Genomic DNA, 15,732 nt, shown 5'->3' with positions numbered 1-15,732 from the left:
ATTATGTATTTAAAATGTAAAAAAAGTTACAGCATCCCTTTAGCTTTTGTATGGCCTTGTGGGTGGGATATCTTTTGCCCTTTCACTTTCTTTTTCATTTGAAATGTTTCCACTTTTTCAAGTGAAAGAAAAAATGCTGCTTGAAATACTTTGTGGTCAATAGCAACCTGCTATTCAATAGCAACCTGCCAAAGTCTAAAGCCTCTTTTTCTTTATAATGTTCTTTGATTAGATTAGTTGCTAGTAATAACTTCTTTAGGTTTTATAAATTGCAGGTTTACATAGAAAGCAAGAAACTTATTAATAGCTGGAAGAATTGTAGGTAATATAGGCAAAATCTGGGAACATGGCCTAGTATTCCTTAAATACTTTAAACAGAATCACTGCTGTGAAGTCTTAAAGGACAAATAAAAAGTAAAATACTACAGATTACAGAAACTGGTACTTTAGGATCTTGTAACTGTGGATTTTACCTGTGATTTTTAGCTGTGTTAATGCTATGTTATTCCATCCTTTGTAAGGAAGGAAAGATTTCTGTTCAACTTGAACATTGACGTGCCTGATCTGAGCATTCACCTTTTCTTAGCCCTATTGTGCAGCTGGCTTGATCTGTTAGAAGGCATAGGAATTCAGTAAATTTGAAAAGGAGGTGTCTTTATAGTAATCTCTTTAATATTTCAGCAAAGAAAAAGAAATGGTTCTGTTATTTGCTTGTATTAGAAACATAGGAAGGCCAGGACTTGGACAAAAACCTAACTAGCTGGTGAAAATATGAAATGGAAAACTTCTCTAGAATTTTTGTTACCTTTGTGGTATTGTTAGAATTTTTTTTCATGTTTCACTTTAATGAGTAAAAACCTGCTCAGATTATGATTCATGTTTACTTTCAAACAATAAACTTTGAATTGTTGTTTACCTGAACTCTGAGTATAATCTGTCTTTATGTTTTTTTTTTTCTTCTATACAAAGTTTCAGTGTTAAAATCACACTTGTTTTTAAAGGAAGCAAAATAGACTTTAAAAGTTACTTTCTCTCATCTTCAGAAAGCTTTAGAAGGGTGGATATTGCTCTTTCTAATTTACAAACAGGCTTGGTGGAATTTAAGTGTTTTTTAAAAGAGGCAGGAAATCTGAGATAGTTCTAGGAATCATTAGTAGAATGTGCCCAAAATGTCCTAACTTTATTGGGGTTGAGGGAGCAGAAGAAATCTTTTTACCATGTAAAGTCACACTGATATGAGGGTTAAATTCCCATTCCATTTGTCCTATGGAAATGATTTAATATGGTATCTTTCTCATACTTTTCTTTAGGGGGAATGGGCAGAAGGATGGCAAAAGTTCATCTTCTGTATGTGGGCTGTGGAAAAGAGGATTTAATTGCCACTGCCTTTTAGGTCCTTGTTTCAAAACTTGCAGATCTTAGCAGGATCATTTGGTAGTTCAGATGTTTCACATCCACCTGTGAGCAAACAGATACATTTCTTTCAAACCAGAAGGAATTAGTTACACTTATGATGGCTGTGGAAAGACAAGGAGTAGCTGATCCACTCTAAAGGTAGTGTGATGCGGGCAGGTATCTACATAAGGAAGCTTTATGTGAAGGCAGATAGTGTTTTTTTTTAAAAACAAATATAAATTTACAGTGCATCTTGTAGGGCCACATGATTTTTGATTTAGTGTTCAGAGCTGGCTCTAGTATGTTGCAGAATAATAGCCAAAGTTTCTAACTTTTACCTTGCCTTTCTATGATAACAGTGGAGTAATTAATTGCATTCTGTTTACTAGCTGGTTTTGTTTCTGTTGGTGCCCTGATAAGAGTGGGTGTTGTGTACCAGCAGCAAAGGGGTCGTGTGGTATTTGACTATAAATGGGATGCAGAAGCTTTGTGTGACTGCTCTGCCAAACCAGCCTCCTCAGGCACCTGCAAGTTCTGAAAGCACACAGGCAAGTGTGGAGCAGCATTTACTAGTACAAGATTAGGGTTGCAGGGCTGGATTTGGCTCTTTGGCCGTGCCTGTGGTGACAACAGTGTGCCCTTTCTTGTTTTCTGATGGTTTAGGTTTCCTATTTCAGGAGCAGCTAATAAAGAAATTGAATAAAGGAGAAAGTAATATTAATTTAAAATTCAGTTTCCTAATAAATGAGCCAGCTGGAGATGCATTGAAATTTATAAGTGTGTGTAAAAGGTGAACTTTTTATATGTTCTAACTTTCATAAATTGCTGTGCATGGTATTTCAGAAAGGACAATTAAAGTAATATTAGAATTATGTTGTTATATTTTTTTATAAAGGCACATAATGCTACAGAAAAGGGTATTTAAATGTAGGTATAAAATAAATAGGTAAAATGGACCCAATAGCTCTAATAGCTAATAGCAGTTCTGTCATTAGAACAGTGAGAGTGATGTACCCTCAAAGTCTGGACACATTACTTCCCTTCTAATAATGGTGGCTATAATGTTTACAGACTATTTTCACTAGGAGCTATACTGGTATGAGTTACATGTCATATATTCACTGAATATATCAAAAAAGCTGCTGTGATGTTTGGCTTTCTCTGCTTCTAGGCTTGAATACATGCACTCTTTGCCCTTCACAGTTAAAGATTTTGTATTTGCAAATTTTGTAGATTCATTGTTATAACATTTGTCTCCAAAATATCAGCTGTTGTAAAATCATTCTCAAAAAGCATCTTAAGGCAAGGTGGGACAACAAGCAGACCTGACAAGTCAGTGACATTTCTCTGTTTGTGACTGGAACGCTGCATCTGGATTTCTTTTGTGCTGTATTGCAAAGCTGATAGATAAAATACAAATGCAGTCATTAGATAAGGAAAAGTGTTAAAGATAATTGGGTGAAAGCAGAGAGTTCTGTACTGTATGACTGGGAGGGAAGTAATTCTATTAACTCTGTTATGAGTTCTTTAAATTCTGGATAGACGTTGATCTTCAGGCATGCTAAGAATGATGCAGATCATTAGGTTTGTAATGGTATCATTAATTGTTTCAAAAATAATCTAAATCTGTATCTTATCTAATAGCATCAGAAACTGTAGCTGTATGTTAGGGTTCATTAAACAATTCAGCTGTGGGCACCTTTTGAAATTAAATAACTTTGAGAATAATTTCAGTAAAAGGCTTGGAAGAAGTACAGTTTCAGATGGAGAACAGCTGTGTTTTGGTGCATAGATATGAGCCTGTTCCACAGAGGAAATAAAACTGCACGGAAATAAGCTGTAGTTCTGAAGAGAGGCCTGCTCTAAGTGTGTGTGCGCTCCCAGTTGTGAGATGAAAGCATCCCAAGGCATAGTGTGTTCAGTTTTCTGGTAGCCTTTTTTATTCCCTTTATCTCTTATAATAGTTCAGTGCTATGCCTTTGACTGTCTTTATTTCCTGTCATAATTTTCTTTCCCTGTTTTGCTGGTTAAAAATGGCTAAGCACTTGTCAAGAAAGATGCCTCTCTCTGCATCTGCGCCAGAGGCTGTTAATGACCTGAAAGCTCCCAGCATGGGCTGGCTCAGAGGAAATCTTCCCATAGGTTGTAATCACTTACTGCTATTGGGAGCTAAAGTTCAGTTACATAGATTTCACTATAATACTCAGTGTTAGGGGTGCTAAAGAAATAATTGCCACTTTGCCTCATTGCTGGTAACTTTTATTTAGGGAGGAGAGAAAAGAACTACCTGCTGAGTGACCTCTGCATGTTACCATAGCTTGCCTCTGCTCTGTGCCTTTCACCTCCTTTTATTTAATTTTGATTATCATTATTTTAAGAGATCGTTTTTAACTGGCTTAATTGAAGTTCCAGCCAAGTGCTGCTAGCTCAAAAAGGTCTTTCAAGTTTATGATGCAAGTTTGTATTTATAACATTAATAAAGCCATGTTATTTGTTTTGTTCTCATCTAGGTACTTGAACTGGGATTTGATTTCTCATCCTATGGATCACTGAATGAGTAACAGATGGCCTTGCCTCGTCTTACAGGCGCTTTACGCTCCTTTTCAAATGTCACTAAACATGAGGATTACAGTGAAGAATTAGCTGACTTAACGGTAAAGCTTTTTTTCTTTTACAAAGCATAGCTATAGTAAGAATCATTTGTTTTCTTCATTTGCATTGATATTTTATAAGAGTAGGCAAGCAAGAAGGGCAGAGTGTGTAAAATTTCCTGTACATTCCTTCATAATGTCCTCACTCAAAGTCAAATTTGCTGTAGATTTGTGATTAATACTTAGCCCTTACAATCATATGGCAAAGCTTGCTTGGTTGTGTTAATTTGGCTTTCAAGAAGTTGGACAAGGCTGCTTTTAGCTCTGAACTTATGTAAAGCTGGGAAGCCAAACATTTCCCTTCTAATATTAAGTTCACTGAATTCAGTTACTTCTTTTGCTTCCTGAGAAATAATATATTAAAGCAATAGATGCCTTGTGGGAACCTGTGAAATGACTTTGGAATCTTGAGAACTGTAAATCTCTTGAATTTGCAAGAGTTTGGCTTTATAGAGGATTTTGCTCTGGAAAGAGTAAATTAGTGAGAGTGTGTGTGTGCTTTTGTGTATCCTTCTTTCACACACGCTGGAAAGAGTCTAAAAATCAGGCAAAAGGAAAAGTGCTTGCAGTCAGTACTACACACTGACTGAATGCAATTGGAAAGAATTGATTTTATCTGGTGTTTAATTTTAAAGGAACCCTTATGTATTAATTTGAAATAAATTTAAAATCTAAAATATTTTGCATTTTCAGACTAAAAGATCAAAACTACATGCCCAGTTGCTGAAGTCTGATCTTACTTGGAAGAAGATAATAAAGTTTGTTGATGACAATTTGGACAAAAAAGAATACCAAACTGTAAATGGTGATTTAAAAACTATCTTACAAGCTGCAAAACAAATAGGTATGTTTTTGTTCTCTAGTAGTCTACTCATGCATAGTTTTATGTGGGGGTGGGAGCAGGTTCAAGTTGCTTTCTGCCTGCATACTTTACTGGTGCAGTTTTGGTTCTACCTCGATGCCAGTTTTGCCCTTTGAATATAATAACTTTGACACTCCATTTAATCTGATATACATATACACAATCTGGCCTTCTGTTTTATTTTAAGATTCCATTGTTATATGGATATTCTTACTTGTTTGATAGTATTGTTTTGTAAAGTGTGGTATGGTTTGTGATTGACAGTTATTAAGCAAAACCAACTGTTTCTTTTGGAATAGCAGTACTCTAAGAAAAGAATGATCCTGATGTTGTCTGCTTTAAATCCCTGTAATTGGTATAATGAAAAATTGGACTCCTGTGTTTGCAGATAAAAATGTAAGAAATGTTTTCTCCTTGAAGTGTTTGGTGTTGAGGAGAGAAATAAAAATATATTTCACTCATCTGGAATTAAACTTCTAATACTGAAATACATAACGACAAAGAACATGTGAAAACTTAGTTTTGATTGGAAATTTAGTTTTTGATTCACAAACCTAATACAGCTTTTGATTTTAGCAAAATTTAACTTCATTAGCTCCTAAACTGAGCACATGGCTCAAGCTCTTGCTGTCACATATTTAAGGATTTTTCCTTTCAATCTTGTAGATATATTTCCTCCTTTTCTAATTGTTTTTCAAATATCTTGAATAGAAACATTAGTAAAAAGATAGAGAGAATTAATAAAAATAAATATATTTGCCTGGTTTTGGTACTATAGACCAGAAATTTTTATTACAATACAAATGTTAACATGCCCCACTTGCATTTCTATTTCTTGATCATTTATTTGGAAATACCTAGTAAATTGAGAAAGAAACCAATGTCTAAACACAGGCTTTCAAAAAAGGCTAGGCAAGTTATTCCTGTCCAACATGTGGTGGTAGTCAATTATGCTGTACAGTTGCAGAAGATGCCTGTTAAAACTATTAACAGTTGTAAATGGCTATTGCTTTCTTCAGTCATCAGAAGTATATTTTTGAGTATTTCTCAAATTACAGACAGTTTTAAACTCTGGTTAGTACCTTTAGTAAACTTTTAACCTCTTTGGGCTGCAATTTAAGCATGTGGCTGCTGTCTTTCTGAGACAGGCCCCTGGGGAGGGCCAACTCTATGCCCTAACCCAGGTACCTCTCCTTCAGTGCACAGATTTCAGCCGGCACTTGCAACGCACGAGGCTTGAGGGGAAGTCATGCAAGATGGGGATTGAGTTTGTACTAGCTGTCAGTCCATAGAGTTAGTAGGAGAAGTATCTATTATCAATCTGTATTGATAAGAGATATTGATTGAGAAAGCAATTTTAAATATCAAATGTGTATAGTTTAATCACAAGTGGTACTGGGCTAAAATGTTGGATGGGAAACAAAACAAAATACCAAAAAAAAAGCTTCTAGTAGTGCATCTCTTGCCATCTTGTCTGGTTTATATTGTTGAGATGGAAGGAGTAGTATTTTCTCAAGAAATGCTTTCACAAATAGGAGATGTCGATAATAAAGGAGAAATAACACATAGTAAACCTAAAAGATTTTTCTCAAATCCTTCAATTTCTCTTTCAGTTTAGTAATCTTTACTTCTGTTCCAAGACAATTGACTCCAAATAATAACATGTATTTGTATGTTAGGAATATATGAGTGAGCTTCATGCAGAAAAACTGCAAGTTTTTAGATGTAAGGGTTTTTTTTGTGCTTCCTATATAGCTAATGCTAAAAGGGAGGGGCTGAACCACCTTTTTACTCTGAGACCTGTTTACATATCTATTGTATATGTGTGTGTCTATGTCATGTGTCTTCCATATGTAGGTATCTAATTATCTTGTAAATATCACCTCCAGTCCTCTCCTTGAACTCCTCAGATTTTCAAAGTGCACCACAGGAAGATTCAAGCTAAATAGTGAATTTGTAGCCACCTCAATTTATTTATATATTACATTTCTAGCTACTTATCCTTGTTCCATCTGCTTACACTAGAAATTTTTGCTCTTTCCTGTTAGATTGTGGGGAAGAAACCCCTTGCTTTTTCTGGTGTTAAACTTAATCTAAGTTGAATCAATCACAAGTAAAAAAACTTTGTAAGCTGTCCTCATTTAAAATGAACAAAAGCCCCAGTATGCTGGCTGGTTTCATTTAGGTTAGGCTTGGTGACTTTAAAAATGTTCTAGTAGTGACATCCTTGTTTATCACATGGAGTTTTCCTTATGTTTTCCTCGACTACCTTTGTGAATATTTGTGCGAGAAGTAAATTCATGTTTTTATCTAATAATATATTGTTTATTTGCATAACATGATATTTTGTAGATAGAAATCCAAATTCATACATTTATTTGCTTTAAATTTTTTGAGCGGTTTTTCTAACTTAGTACATACTCAGAAGTAATTCTACTGGGAATTACTACAAGGATTCAGTAATCCCCAGCTGAGTTCTTTATATTTATTCTGTTATGAATATTCAGATTAGGCAGTGAATAAATAGTGAGACAAAGTGGAAATTTGTTAACGTTAAATAGCTTATAAATATACAATTGTGAGTTTAAGACCTCTAGCATGTTTTTTTCTCCAGCTCAGAAAGATAAGAAAGCATTGGTAATTCTTACTATAAATTTTTAGTATGTAGAAGGATAATGAAGACAGATGCTTTATTATCATATACCTTTTGTAATTCAGTACCTTGCAACAATTCTTACTTGTGGTCTTCTTTTGATATCTCTGCTGATGAGACTTGTGGCAAGAATTTGAATACAGTTACGTTGCAGGCAATGAAACACTCTTAGTATTAAGTGTATTAAGTTGCATTTGTTTTTGTTAACAGTTGGAGCTGAAAATGGACAAGAGGCGATTGAAAGTGGAGCTGTTTTTCTTTTTAAGACATTTCATGGGAAAGAATGTGTTGGCCATGATGAGACAAAGGTGATCAAGCAGATGTTTGGGCCATTTCCATCATCATCTGCTACTGCAGCTTGTAGTGCCACGTCTCGGATTGCTTCTCACTTCACTGAAGAACAGCTTAGAGCCCTCATACAGTTGGCTGAAGAGCAAAATGGTGATAACAGAGTGCTGTTTGGTAAAAATATAGTGTTTTCATTTGACATGCATGATTTGGATCACTCTGAAGAGCTGCCTGTGAATGGTGAGACTGATGTGCAGAAAAGTATAAGCCTAGATTATAACAAATTTTTGAATAACCAGCTGAATCACTTACAGAACCATTGTGATGAGAAATCTAATATCAAATCTTTGGAAAAAATAGATGATTCTTTTTTATGGTGTGAAGTTGGAAAGTACCTGAAGGAGTCTCAAGGAGGTAACCCTGGAGGGCCAACAACCGAAGACCTCTGCTGCACTTTGTATGAGATCCTTGCTTCTACCAAAAGTGCCGATGAACTTCAAAATGAGGTACACTAGCACATTAACTATACTGCATATATTTGAATGCCACAGAATTTTACAATAATTTCATTTTAGTTTATGCCAATATACTTTTTCCAACTGTTGTCTGTGCTTTTTTTTATAATCTGTCTTGAGAAAAATCTCATGGCAGCATCATCATTTACCAGGGAGAAGGATACAGCATAAGTTTGATCTGAATAATCTCTTTCCCCCACAGTGGACAGGATATTTTTTTGGGAGCCATTTGCTCAGTCTCCATTCGTTCTTTTTAAGCAGAACCCGGTTTAAGCTGCCTATAAAAGTGTGAGGAAATTGCAAAGACAAGCTGAACTTTCTTGGACAGGTTTCATCTCCAGTTTCAGAGCCTCCCTGTTGCTGGAAGGCTGAGCAGGTGGTGCTACTTTAAAATTTTGTCATATCACGTCTGTTCCTTTTGATGAGGAAAGGAGGTGGCTGGGTTTGTTGCAAGAAGGACAGAGAAAATGTGAAGGAGAGGGAACAGTTGCTGGAGTTGAAAGATAAGCTTAGCAATAGAAAGGGGGAAAAGCACGATTAAAGCCTGGAGAAGGTGTTTTCCAGGTGTGTGTTCAAGAGATGATTGGATTAATCTAGGGAAGAATTCCTGCAATTTGGTAATTTTTTTTTTCTCTTTGCACTTTTCTGTTATGTTTAGTTTATTTTTTCTAACTTGCCTTGCTTTCCTTCCTTGAAAACATCCAGTACTTAAATTCTCAGACTGAATTTTCAGAAGGACTCTAAATTTGCTACCAAAATGCAACTGATAGTAGGAATAGACAATCCCATGAAAGACAAGATAGTGAAAGTTTTCAGGAATTTTGCCACTGCAGTTTCAGATTTTATTCTTCTTAATAAAAACAGTAGGAATTAGATAAGAGAACCTGTGTACTTCATTTTAGGTTTAGATAACTATGTATGGATGTCTAATGTGTAATGGCATGGTTGCTGAAGCCATACTAATGTATTGTTTGGTAATCAGTGGACCACATTTTTGCCGTCCTTTGAGCTTTCTGGACATGTATGTTTTCTTACAAATCCTAAATATAAATAGAAGTTGATCTAATTTCTTCTGCATTGAAATATATTTGAAAAATAATACCTTAATACGTGTCTGCAAACAGTTTCATACTTTGGGTGGTAATATTGAGCGAAGACATGTGAAAATAGAAGACTGAACAGGTCTTTGTTAAGAAGATTGGATAAAAAACTTGCATGTCAAATGAAACACGAAAAAGTATATTTGTCAAAGGCACCTGTAGTTTATTAATTGTACAGTGATAAAGATTTCAATTTTCTTTTTCTAGATCAGTGACTGAAGACATTTCCAATATCATTATTGGGTATGCAGTAATAATTCCATACTTCTGCATAATGCCTACTTAATGCCTAAGTTTAATTTGTAAAATGTTAAAGGAAAAGCTCTAAACTTCGCCTTGAAGCAAGAAGTAACTTTATTTTTGCAAATTTATGATCATAACGGATTGCTCAATCATTTGGCAGAAAGTTCAAGCTATCAGTTTTTATGTAGGTCACCAATAAAGACTTCCTTTCCATTAGTTCCTGGAACAAAGAATTCTTGGCAAATATCTGATTTGATGGCTTTACAGAAGTTTTAATTTGATAATATGAAAAAATTGTTTGCCTGTGAACTGAAAACTAACTTAGCAAGAATAGTTTCTTCAGCTTGCATCACTAGAGAGGAAAAGAATTTCTTCCTGAAGTGTCTGAAAAGTGCATTTTATTTAGGATTTTTAAAAACTCCAAGTAATAAAAGAAAGATCTCCACATTCTCATTATTTTGGCCCCTTTGTTGCCTTTCCTTGCCACACTGGTATTTTATTGTTCATTGCACAATGTGGGGATCAAGGAGGGAGTACAACAAACTTGAACCTGATCACCTTTTGTTAAAAGCTATCTGGCATTTGAATTGTGCTCTCTGTAGGCATAGTCATGACTTGAAAATATCTTCTGGGCTTTGGATTTTACTATCTCTTAGGGATAATTTTTTTTTTCTCATTACAGTAATTTTGCTGGTGCCATCATTAAGAGCAGATGGTGCTTTTTAGACCTGAAGATAATCCAGTTCTAGAACTGTGTCAGAGGCTTGCCGTGTGAGATGGCATAACAAGTTGATTGATCATGAATTCCAAATATCTGACATTTCTTGGTGGAATGAATACAGGCTAAACGGTCTGTGAGCTACAAAATATATTTTTTCTTAATAAACAAAGAGAAACCCTAAAAACAAAAACAAAACAAAACCCCACCAAAAACCAAAACCAAAAAAAAAAAACCCAACAAAAAACCCAAAACAAAAAATGAACCTATTGATATGAAAGTATAAGTCTTCATAAATAAAAATCCACATCTATAAACCACATTTTTATGTTTTAAAGCAGGAAGATACCACTGGCTGTCTTTTATTAAACAAGAAAAGAACATGATTGTGGTGATGATATTGATAAGTGGACTTCTGTAAGACAATTTCATTTGATCCTTAAGCAAATTTTATTGAGGTGCCAGATCACATTAAGAATATGAGCAGTTTAGATAATTTATAAGGTGGCATTCTGTTTTGGGTTTTTTTGTAGTGTATGTATAAGCACACATATACACTAGTTAGGTTTTTATCTACTTAATGAGCTCTACAAGGCATTGAAATTAGTTGCTTTCTCCAGCAGTGTACAGTTTAAAATGGTTGGTGAGGTAGAAGAAATACTTTGTTTTTTGTTTTCACTATTTGAGAACATTCCACTCTTCCTTTGGGACAGTTTGTTTATCTGGCATATCACTGGTGACTCTTAATTAGAGGAAAATTGATTCTTATAATTGGAGTGATATGGGAGTTATAACTTATTTCCTAAGTGTTTGAGACATATACCTTTCATTGGGGACATCAAGTCTAGTAAAGCTAAATGACAGCTACACACTTTTCACAGTGTGTCAGGTTTTGTTGATGAGCATATGTATTTTGTTGATGGTAATGATGCGGTAACAACATTGTTATTTAAAAAGAAGAAGAAAAAGCCAATAACCAGCTACAGAGTTTGGCCAATAACTGTTATGAGTTTTTATTTTTATATTTGATTAAAACTTAGTATTCAGTGCATTCCTGAATTTCTGAGAGCCCTCAGTTTCCAGTATATGATGAATGAAGACTGGAGCCATCTGAGAGCGTTTTAGCAGCTTTGCCACCTAGTATCTCTCAGAGTAACTAGAAAAAAGTTGGAAGAGTTTAGTCCCTCTGATTAGACCATGCTATTCTTAGAGGACATGTGTCTTTCTTTTGTGAACTCTTGTCTAGTTTATCTGCAAAATTTTTCAGAATTTTGTTTTGGAAATAATTGTCTCTATTTTTGCAGTAAGGCAGAGGTACATTATCTCTTAATCATAACAAAACAAGGAGATATTTCCTGTAAAGATAAAATTACTAGGGGAAAAAAAGGAGATGTAATCAGAATTGTGTTAAGATCTTATTAATACAGCATCTGTTTTGAAAAACTGTGCATTTTATTCTTCTTGGGACAAGGCAAGAACTTTGCCCAAATAAAATTAAGAATATTAATGTTGTTTAGCAAATTAGATTAAATGGTGTTTCCCAGACAAAATTGCTTTAAATGCTGTATAAATCACCAGAAGAACACTGGGCTAAGATATGAAACAGCAGAACTGTTTCAAGAAAACTACACTGTAAGCAGTAGTTTGAGTATTATGTAATAGTAGTTATATTTACTTATCTCTATATATGATGCACTTAATTGCCCACTTAAAAGCCCAGGCACGAGGCTTCTTTGGTCTGCTTTATGGTCGTGGCTGTTTCCAGCTCCCTGGATTAAAAAGTTTAGCATGCACACATACTATGGCATCCAGGGCTTCTGTCAGTAAATACAAACCAGCTGCTTTGCAAATTGTCATGGTGTGAAGCAAACACTGGTTTTTTTTTTGTTTCATTCCTAAAAATCATTCAGTATTTTTCACTCCTACCAAAAATGTGAGATAAGTTTTCTTTCTTGTTGTCATAAGCACCCACCTGTGAATAGTCAGGTAGTAAAAACTACAGTAAGAGGCCAGAAGGTAATAATGTGCAGTTTGAAGGTTCTCAATCCTTCCTTCAAGGCTGAAAAACATTAATTTCAAATCAAAATAGACCTGAAATCAGAAAAGTACGAGTAGTGTAATATAGGTTTATATGATGAATAAAAAGACATCATGAGTTGGGCAGCACATCTTCTTGTATGTATTCCTTATTAGTTCAGTCCAGTAATAATATGCTCTTCCTTAGAGCTCAAAGGTTATTGCTTTATTACTGGAATTGAGTTTTTTTCATACTTATTTCAGAGTGGAAGTTAATAGATTATTTTTGTTTCATTAAGAAGGACTTTTTTTTCAGTGTGGTGTTTGTGTGCCTCTGAATGCTTGATGTAGCAACAGACTTTTTGACAGTTTTCCCCAGTCTCTTCTAAGTGGACCCCTGTTGTCTCTCAGAAAATGTAAGTTTTCTTTAGCTGCCTTTGTCACTGGTAGCAAGATAATGATTTTTTTTTCTCCACATCAGTTCATCTACATTGCTTCTGTTGCCTCACCTTAATCCCACCACAAATGTCTGCCAACATGCTTTGTTGGTTGAACCTGTAGATGCTCTTGGGATCAAGAACAAGGGGAGCTTAACTGATTTGTCAATTCAATGAACTGACAGGAAGCTCCTCTGAGTCTGCCACCAGCCTTTTTGCAAAAGTACAGGAGAGTAAAGGAAAGCAAAATCTGTTTAAAATTTCACAAAATCTAGCAGGCATCTTTTCTCTCACCGATACAGTATCTTAATCTGAGGAGGACTCATTAACAAAAGAATGTGGGAAAATTCATCCCAACCTCCTCTGAAGACTGCTCCAGAGTCTTGTTGCCTGGATTTTTAAAAAGAACCCTTGTTTTTTGCTTTTTGACTTTATTCAGTGCTGGTTTTATGATCACTTTTCCTGTGCTGTTATACAATTGTCCCTTTTTTTTTCAAGCAGTTTTAAAAATGAGCACCAAAAAACTGTGCTTTTAACTTCCTTTCCAGGTGTTACTATGCCTTTTAAACACTTCCTTACCTTCCATTTAGTCTTCAGGCAGTTCCTTGCCAACTTTTAATTCTTCTGTTAACACTCATCTTCACAAGTTTAACAAGTCCTCATGTGGAAAATTGCAATGTTTTAAATGAAGTTGAGATGTGAGACAACTGCTATTTATTCATTTTCTATAATTCATCATTCTATTCATGATGTATCATGAGTACGCCCATGCTATGTTTATGCCATTTGCCAGTTACCTGAATGTCTTTTTGATTCTTTCCCAAATATGTTCCTTTAACTTATCTCCAATCATACCTATATTTTCTTATGCAGTGTGTTACTTCCCTTGTAGATGTGTGATCCCTGCCCTACAATTTCATGTCAGTTTCTGAAGATTTATGAAAGATTGCACTCAAGTTGTTTTAACAGTGAACTCTGAATTTCGTTCCTAGCTTCCGTGCAATCATTTTTATATACACACTTATCTTTAACCACTTTATCCTTATATCTAAAATAATATTTTAACTGTAGAAAAAAAATGAATTTTAACTGTAGAAAAAAATGAATTTTAATTTTAAAATTGAACTGAATTAAAGTATTGTTAGTAACTTTGAAGAGTCAAAATTTTCCTTTCAAAAGGGAAATTTGTATTATGTTAAGGGACCTAGATAATGAAGTCAGCTGGTCCATGGAACTCAAAATGGAAAACATGCCTGAACACTTGCAAAGGAAAATACACTAAAATTATTTCCTGATGTGTGGACATGAGCCAATAAATGGAATCAGAGAAAGCTGCTTTGGAAGGGACCTCATGGATTATTTGGTCCAACTATTCATGGCAAAGGTGTGGTCTAGACAAGATGGCTCAACAGCCTGCCCACCTGAATCTTAAAAGTGCCCCATGCTGGGGAATCCACCACATCTCTGGAAAGAGTTTTCCAATGACTGATTTTTCTTAGTGTGAAAAATCTGCCTCTTGTGTCCAATAAAAATCTTTCCAACATTAACTTGTACCTATTGCCCTGTCCTTTCCATGGGAATCCTTCTAAATAGCATTCTTGCATCTTCTGTGCAAGGGACCCTTGAAGTGCTGGAACACAGTGATGAGGTCTCCCCTAAGCTTTCATTGCTCAAGGCTGTAGAAACCAGTTCTCTCAGCCTTTCCTCACATGGCAGGTTTCCCAGTCCTTGGATCATATTTGTGGCTTTTCTCCTGACTGTCTCTAGCCTGCCCACATCTTTTTAATATAGAAGGGACCAAATCTGAGACTGCATTGGTGTGGCCTGGCAAGTCCCAAGTAGAGTGGGAAATTGACTTCATTTTCTGTGCTGGTAATGCCCTGGTGATGCCACCCATCATCCTGTTGGCTTCTTTGGCACAGCAGCGACGTTCACCCACTGAGTTTGTTGTTCACCAGGACCCCCAGCTCCACTTTTACAGGTCTGTTCCCCAGATGGATTGACCCCAGCCTGTGCTGCACTCCTGGACTATACTTGTCCTTGTTGATTCTAATAAGATTCATGGATTTCAATGTGCTTTCTTGATACTTGAAAGCTAAGTTGCATTTCTTAAACTGTATATCCTTCAGCCTGCAGCAATACTGCTTTGTTTTTAAAAATTCTTCCTGTCTAAACTCAAAAGTAATGGACAGATTTGGCAATAGGAGTAGCAGCCTTCCACTGCAGCTTGCAAGTCATAGGGCACATCAGTCACAGTAAACTGAGACTGGTCTGTGTTGTTAGTTCTGATCAGAATGGCACCTAAAGAGCTTGACAATGGATAATATTGTTATGGCCCTTCAGGTACAGTTGACCTTTTTTTTTCCAGAAAGCTTTTTATCCTTTAATATTGAGTATGGTACTCTAGAAACTGATGAGATGTTAATTTAAAATTTAATTCCTTAAATTTTCCTGCATAATTTTCACTGCTATGTTTGCTGGATATTTTGCAGGGAAAACTCTACTTGGTGTTTCACACTGCTTGCAAGGAAAATTGTATCTGGTAAAGCTGGGTAAATAGCACCTTCCCCTATCATGATTGTCTTTCAAAAAGCCCCACAGTTCTTAGATTATCATTACTTACTTTATCTGATGCTGTCCCCTCTTATTTGAACAATACACATACACACCCTGAACCTGAAAAGGTTTTAATTAAAAAAATGTTGACGTTTCATTTCACATGGCAGTCTGATCATGACAAAATGTGTGTCTAGGCTTACTTTGATCAGTACTTGCCTCTTAATCTGGAGAATATGTGGATTCCCATATCTTTTCACTTTATTATTTATAGTGTTTTATTCAGAAGTATACTTGG

General features: G+C 35.4%; 1 protein-coding gene across 1 annotated transcript in view; it reads left to right on the top strand.

Annotated features, from left to right (window-relative positions):
• The window catches only part of ASCC3 (activating signal cointegrator 1 complex subunit 3), a 251,823-nt gene that overhangs the window by 10,400 nt on the left and 225,691 nt on the right, over positions 1 to 15,732 (top strand). The window contains exons 2-4 of the mRNA XM_036380163.2: positions 3,906 to 4,049; positions 4,740 to 4,890; positions 7,772 to 8,355. Coding sequence (XP_036236056.1) covers positions 3,960 to 4,049; positions 4,740 to 4,890; positions 7,772 to 8,355 — 825 coding nt within the window. The 5' untranslated portion in view covers positions 3,906 to 3,959. The remainder of the gene's footprint in view (positions 1 to 3,905; positions 4,050 to 4,739; positions 4,891 to 7,771; positions 8,356 to 15,732) is intronic.

This window comes from Molothrus ater, chromosome 3 (genome assembly GCF_012460135.2).
Source record: "Molothrus ater isolate BHLD 08-10-18 breed brown headed cowbird chromosome 3, BPBGC_Mater_1.1, whole genome shotgun sequence".
Lineage (NCBI taxonomy): Eukaryota > Metazoa > Chordata > Aves > Passeriformes > Icteridae > Molothrus > Molothrus ater.
Note: the sequence above shows the minus strand (reverse complement) of the source record. Positions and strands in the feature narration are given on the sequence as shown.